The following is a 7359-nucleotide window of genomic DNA, read 5'->3' as shown; positions in this document are numbered from 1 at the left end:
AGTAGCATTGGTCACAATGACTACAAAGTGATTTAGTAAGATTACACTAAGGACACTTTGGGATTAGGGCAATTGAACCCTATTTATAGGAATTAAGGCCCTATTGTGCACATTTATTATGTAATCACCATTCTTGGACTCCTGACCTATTGCCCGATGCATTCGTACATTGGGATGGTGGTATGGGATGCCAAGCCTTGAGATGTGATCATTACCCAGTTTGCTGCTAGCTCCCAAGCTTGGGGGTGAGCTCGTTTGGTTTTATGACTAGAAGGCGAGTTTGATGTCCAGTCCCTTTCAATGTGAGTATGGCTTTTGTTGTGCCTTGTGTGCAAGTTGGGTCCTATGGGGAAGTTTCATTATCATTCCATATTCTATGTAACTGATCTTTAAACTCATGTGAATACACATCCAAGCTCTTCTTTCCCATATCTAACTCAAATAACATTTGAAAATTTTAATCCGATCAATGATTACAAAGTGTTTTCAAAAAATAGATTGAAAATCAATCCATGTCACGGCTTGGGATATAGCCTAGGGACACCCACCAAGCATATGCCTTCCCTTGTACCATCATCGAGCTGATAAAAATCAAAATGCGTTGTCCATTTGGCTAGCCATGAATGGATGTTCATCTCATAACATTCCTTATTCTCCCTAAAGGGATTGAGTTGAAATTGAAGAGGTAATGTCCTCATGGCTTTGGGCACACACAAACAAGTTGACCAATTGATGTTGCATTTCCTTGATTTGATCTTGGAGAATTGCCACAAGCGATGAATCTCCATCGGATTTGAAAGAAGAAGAAGCTTTGGATGCTTCCTGTGCATGTGTTTGGGTTTGGGAGAAGCTAGACATGCATCCTCCATGTGTTGAGGTATAGTGGGAATGAGTGCATTGAAAGGAGATACATTGTGGGAAGCTATGATGGTAAGAGCGAATGTATAAGACGAGAGAGAAATAAATATGATATATGTTAAATATCATTGTGCATATATTTTATTATTATTCAATGTGATAGCGGCTTTACTTTTACTCATTTGTTTAGAAGCATAGTGCTCTTAGATGTTACTCCCTTGACACTTGGCATTGAAACAATAAGTATCACTACCAAGAAATCACAAGCATTTGCTACATATTGGATCAATAAACAATGATCTTAGTTTAGGTTTAGAACTTTTCTTTATCACATGATGTGGGGTAGGCCACTATCTTAATAGTTGAACAATTAACCATGTTTACCTATGCAAATATGCTAACTCAAGAAAGTTATGAGCCAATTCCAAATAGCAATAGGTATATCTAATGACTTCCCTTGATGCAATTCTTTGCGATAAACCTAATGTCCTTTTGTAGGCTTGGTAGCTTCAAGGACCACATTGTTGTTTGTACTTGTGTATCTTGCCTAGATTCTATGTGCTTTTGTTTATTGGCAGAGCCTATTCGTGAAGTTCTTCTAAAAAGTCATTGCACATTAATGGACATATGGGACATTCAATTGGCTTACTAGAACACCCTCAAGTAATGAGAAATTGATTTAACATCAAGCTAGATGACTAGCTAGAGATTGTCCTTAGTAGAGTGAATGCGCTAGAAAACATGTTTGTTAGTAGAGCCATCCAAATTAGAGGGCAATTTATCAGGGAAGCTTTCAAGTAGAGAGGCAATCAACCTCTTCTCCCATTGCAAGGTGAATTAGCTAGAGATTGTTCTTAGGAGAATGAATGGGTTGGGAAACATACCTAGTAGAGCCATCCAAATTAGAGGGCAATTTAGAACGAAAGCTTTCGAGTGGAGAGGCAAACAACCTCTTCTCCCATTGTCTTGTGGATCGTGATTCTCCCATTTTCTCTCTTTAAAAGTCCCATTGTCAACAAGTAAAACAAAAGATGGAGTTAATTAATTGGTACTCCTTTCAATGGGAGTTTACGTTCCGATCTCTAATGCATCAAGATTCAAGAGGGGACGAGCCCACAAGATTGGTGTTAGGGATGGCCTCTTCACAGATCCATGGACAGTGGGATTCGAGTAAAGCACCATCACCCTAATGTTTGCCTGCGTGACTTTCGTAGTCCGAATCCACCCGGGTCCATCTCCCCTGAGAGTGACCGGCAAAACCGGCTGTATCCGCGGACCGTAACGGTTGTGTTTGTCGAGGCTCCATGATCTCATCAATGCTCATTTCTCATTTCCGAGACAAGATATCTCTCACATTTAAATCTGACAAACCATTTACCACATGTTTCTGCTCTTTTCTACTTTTTTTTCCTGGAAAACACCATTGACACGCAAACCCATTCTTTCTTCCTGAAGGCTCCGCGAGTCGGAGTCCGCCCCGCCTTTCCACCCCTGCGCCCGCCGACTCCCCGCCCCCTTTGTTTTAATGTGTGCTAGGTTTTCTGTTATGTACGCTTCAATCGTTACTTTTGGCCTTCTCAACTTTCTGATTCAACACAGTCACATGAATTCCCTGACGACCAAACACAAGCTTGGGCGGAGCTGGCAGCGGCGGACGTCTTCTTCTTCATCTCCTTCTTCTTGCTCCACCCGACCTGCTGCCTTTGCTGTGTCAAGTGAAAGTAGAAATTAGAAATTAGTGCTCGCTGATGGTACACGTTCGAATGCGAACTGCAGATGCAAGAACTTCGTAGCTCAGCTAAAGCCCAGCTTAGAATTAGGCGCGTGCATATCTTATTATCAGCTGGAATTCGGCAATAAGGACGTTGCCACCTTCAAGCCATTCGACGTAGACGCCTATTTGGCTGGCTAGCTTAGGTAGGCTGGCGCCATGGGTGTTTGCTTCTCGATGGAAGAAGGCAGCACGGAAGAGAGTGGGTGGGACCGCCCCTGTCGACGTGCGAAGCGCAAACATAGGATGGAAGTGCTCACAGCCGAGGCCAAGAACGCCGAGCTGCTGTATCGGACACCAGGAAGGATGTGCGCGAACGGAGCCAGCAACAACTCTTGCATCTTCACTCAACAGGGTCGGAAAGGGACAAATCAGGACGCCATGGTTGTTTGGGAGGTAAGGGCTTTCATTCTCGCTCGGATTTCACCTCCGATCATCATTTCTAACGTCAGGTGCTTGCAGCAGCAGAGCGAGTAGGTAGTTAAGCACCAATCATGGTTCGGAGCAGTTTATAAACAGAATCTGTGTAACTTGTTAATGTTCCAGAATTTCGCTTCGGAACCGGACTCTACATTCTGTGCTGTTTTCGATGGCCATGGTCCCTTCGGTCACCTCGTGGCGAGGAAGGTGAGGGACTCACTACCTTCTAAAGTGTCCTCTCTTTGGAGAGCTCAGTCCCGGTCCCGCAAGCTGCCATCGTCCGCCGCAGCCAACAAAGAAGGTGCCGTTGGGCTTCTGCAAGAAGCGGACCACAAGCTGGTGGCGACGTGGAAGGAATGCTTCTTGAAGGCGTACAGTGCGATGGATAAGGAACTCGAGACACATCCGACAATAGACTGTTTTTGCAGCGGCACAACGGCAGTCACCATGATGTTGCAGGCAAGAGTCGAGGACCTTGCTGCTACTTATGAACGCATGACGAGTTTAGTGGATCCCATCAGTTCGTGCGTGCATTTGTATTCATATTATAATCATATACGGGTTTCTGCCATATGCTTCCAGGGACATGATTTGATTATTGGAAACGTGGGCGACTCTCGAGCTGTCCTTGCAACTCTAGATCAGGACGATGTCTTGGAACCAATTCAACTTACTGTGGACTTGAAGCCGAATCTACCCTGTAATGTGTTGCATAGAGTGCTTAAATTTGGTGTGCACTCTTGCATTAGGTTAGCTGCGTTGACTGTGCGTGTGTTTCTTTTATTTGGGGCTAACAGTACATAGTAGCTCACGTAATGTGACGGTTCCACAGTGGAAGCAGAGAGGATAAAGCGATGCAAGGGAAGGGTGTTCGCGCTGGAGGACGAGCCAGAAGTTGCCAGGGTGTGGTTGCCGCATGACGACTCACCGGGCCTTGCCATGGCGAGGGCATTTGGCGATTTCTGCTTGAAGGATTTCGGGCTGATTGCTGTGCCTGAGATCACACACAAGCGGCTATCAGAGAGGGATCAGTTTGTGGTCTTGGCGAGTGACGGGGTAAGTGGTAAAGGTAGGATACAATGAAGGAAGTAGCGCCTGTCACGGATATTAAATACAGACAAGGCAGTGTAATTAGATATCTGGTATGAAGCTCAGAGTTTGTTACGGTGCTTAATGATCTGTAGGTGTGTGCAGGTGTGGGACGTTCTGAGTAACAAAGAGGTTGTGGATGTCATATGGACCGCGCCCACAAGGACAACGGCTGCGAGGTCTTTGGTGGAGACGGCAGTTGGGGCATGGAGGCTCAAGTATCCCACGTCCAAGGTGGACGACTGCGCGGTGGTGTGCTTGTTTCTCAAGAAACAGCTGGAACGTCGACCGGCCATGCCCATGACACCTGCAGCGTCGGACATTAATTCTGCCATCGCCACTGCTGCCACCACCACGTCTCCGAGGATGACGTCGACGCATACTGCAGCTGCTACAAAAGAATTACAATCTAACGTTAAGCCAGCGGTACCTAAAGGCACCATGGCAGGCGATAAAGATGCACCATCTGATTTTGAATTTGAACGTTCTAATACGGTCCGCTCAACAGCTGGAGGTGCTGCGCCGCTGCACGAAAGTGCTATCTCCTCCCGGTCTCCTTCCTCTTCTGCTTCTGCTTCTGCTTCTGGTTCGTCCTCCTCTCCCGTGGAATTAGGTGAAGTGCCGAAGCCTGATTTAATTCACGCGTTCAATGTTGATGAGAATGCATCCATTAATGCCGATAATCATGAGAGCGGATTGGCCTCAGTTTGTGCTTTAGATTGGAGGCCGAGGCCAGCCTTGGTAGAAGAATTAACCCCTTCAGAGATCACCTTGGATCTCGAGCAGGAGGAAGAGGGGAGAAGAGCAGGACAGGCAACTGCATTGTCGTCGTCATCATCGACGATCGCACTGGAGCGCTCCTCGTCTCGTCGCAGCCTGGCCGAGTGCCTTTCGGTGGCGGAGGAGGAGGAGGAGTGGTCGGCGCTGGAGGGCGTGGCGCGTGTGAACTCCCTTCTCAACCTGCCTCGCTGTCTGCTTCCGGCTTCCCTGCGCTCCTCCGCCTCAGAGGCTTCGTCTTCCTTAAAGAAGATATTATTATTCCACAACTATTAGGTAGGTGCTTTTAGTGCAACGGCTAGGCATAGCGTGCCCCAAGTCGTCTCCGGTCGATAGAAAGAGGGAGCTGCTCAAGAAAGCTTTTGCAGGGAATTGTACAGGGGTAACAGTGCTGTTGGTGATGACCACGGACGTAGCCTGTGTTTTAAAAATTCGTCCGTATTCTCCATGCCGCCATGTCCTACGACACCCCTGTCCACGTAATAAAAATCTATGCTTTTGCGGGACAGCCAGAGTGGGCCAGTGGGCTCTCGAGTCCTCTGTATTTTCCGTTTCGAAAATCGAATCTGGATGCCTCCAGGCTCCGTCATTTTTCATGGTCTGGTGGAGCGCAACCTGTCAAGCGCGTTTGAAGTTTGAAGTTTGAACATTTCACTTAAATTGAAACGTTAAATATCCCGGACTCGGGCGCCCCCTTGGGCCCTCTGAGTCGCCTTAGGTCCTTAGGCACTCCGAGAGAACTGGTTTTCCCGAATCCCGACCTATAAATATCCGGTCCAAATTCCCGGATTGCGGGGTCGTTGACTACTGAGGCTGTCATGTAACTCCGCTAACTCCGCAAGAGTCCGGACTCCGCATAAAAGTACGTATCCTGCAGTATGCTCCCTCTCCCTCTCTCTCTCTCTCTCTCTCAGAGCTGTACTCCAGAGTCAAGCCTCCAGGTCTGCCTCTCAGCCTGCCTGTGAGGGTAGTACCTCCTTTGAGCTCCCTCACCCCATGTGGTTCAAGTGTGTGATGTGTGATGATAGCTCCATGCTCCCTCGGTTATCTTCCATTCTGTGATTGTAAATCTGGTCTGCACATGGATGAACTGAAGTGCCCAATAATATTTGTCTTCCTAGTCAGCTTGCCTGGCCCCTAATGGACTAAGAGGTGGCTCGTCACACTGTCTTCTTGAAGTTTTTCCCTCCATGTCTTTGTTGTTTTAAATTAATTAACATAGTGTCGTTTTAAGGACCATTTGTCAAATACGATAATTGTATACCTACAATAATCCTCTATGGGATAACTCATCATTGTCCCTCATCGTAGCCACATTTGTTTTAAGTTTAAAACATGCATCTTGGTTTTCATTTGTTTTCAACTCTAAACACCATTGCTTCATTTTTACATATTCTAAACATGTAGTTTTGTTTACATTTTGTTTCAAACAAAACATATAGCTTTGTTTGTGTGTGTTTCAAAGAATTAATATGTGCCTATGTTTAATCATTCTCGAATATAATAAATGTACACCTAAAACAATATTCAATTCTACACTACTTTGACAATGATTTTGTTTAATGTAGGTTTAGGGCTTTAAAAAAATTTCCCATTTTATGTATGTTTTACATTGAGGATAATCCATTGAGGATTGAAGAATCACTTGGTGATAGTAAGCACCAATGTATACTCAAAACGGTGCCCATAACTTGTAATTGACTCTTTTTGGTGCAAAAGAGAAGTGGATATCATCAAGTAGAGATACCATCTATCCATCATAGAGTTTTACCTTTGATAAAGATAAGGTAATTTAATATGCAACAAAATTTTAATACAACCTCCTCTCACATAGAGAGCCCATGTAACCATATTGTTTTAAAAGAGCTTCATGTCTTCATGAAAATGGTTGTGTACTTGAATGTAACCATAAAGATCTTCCATTTGAGACATGCCAATACTCGTGTGGTAAGTGTTGTGGAAATCCACCATAGTAGTCATATACATCATGTGCATCTTTCATGAGGTCTCACCTCGATGCTATATGTCCAACCTCTTGGGTCAAATGAAAAGATATCTATAGCACCATAATACTTCTCATGATGTTTTTCCATAGGTTGGTGTGCTTCCTCATTGGTTGGAGTTGGTACAACTCCAAGTAGATTACCTTATTCATTGGGTTCTTTATTTAATTCATCAACAATGAATATGCCAATTTTGGCACTCTTTACTTTGCACTTACCATGACCTAGAGTTTGCCTTTTGCCTCTCTTGAAGCACAAACTCTTGGAATGCATCTCTTTTTAGTCATCATTATAAGGATGCTTACTTTGAGTACTATGAGAACTATTTGTGATGCCATCAACTTGTTTGAAAACATTTACTTCAATGTTAGATCTAAAAGTAATACCTTGTTTTGATGTATGTGTAGTAGTGAAAATAGGTATCAAACTATTTGCGATGCC

General features: G+C 44.7%; 1 protein-coding gene across 2 annotated transcripts; it reads left to right on the top strand.

Annotated features, from left to right (window-relative positions):
- Positions 1–2262: 2262 nt before the first annotated feature.
- On the top strand, positions 2263–6218 carry LOC148020559 (putative protein phosphatase 2C 1). 2 transcript variants are annotated; one of them, XM_087698337.1, is made up of 6 exons: positions 2263–3025; positions 3176–3508; positions 3632–3749; positions 3882–4105; positions 4244–4751; positions 4845–6218. In XM_087698337.1, the coding sequence occupies exons 1-6, from the start codon at positions 2789–2791 to the stop codon at positions 5189–5191; spliced, it is 1767 nt and encodes a 588-aa protein (XP_087554463.1). In that variant the 5' UTR covers positions 2263–2788; the 3' UTR covers positions 5192–6218. The 2 variants fall into 2 exon arrangements, with proteins under 2 accessions (XP_087554463.1, XP_087554462.1); XM_087698336.1 differs by having other exon boundaries at positions 2264–3025; positions 4244–6207.
- The last annotated feature ends 1141 nt before the right edge of the window (positions 6219–7359 follow it).

The sequence above is a fragment of the Lygodium microphyllum genome, chromosome 18, assembly GCF_053477565.2.
Source record: "Lygodium microphyllum isolate KBCC chromosome 18, Lygodium_microphyllum_v1.1.10, whole genome shotgun sequence".
Taxonomy (NCBI): domain Eukaryota; kingdom Viridiplantae; phylum Streptophyta; class Polypodiopsida; order Schizaeales; family Lygodiaceae; genus Lygodium; species Lygodium microphyllum.
The sequence above is the reverse complement of the archived record's forward strand: the minus strand, read 5'-3'. Positions and strand labels throughout refer to the sequence as shown.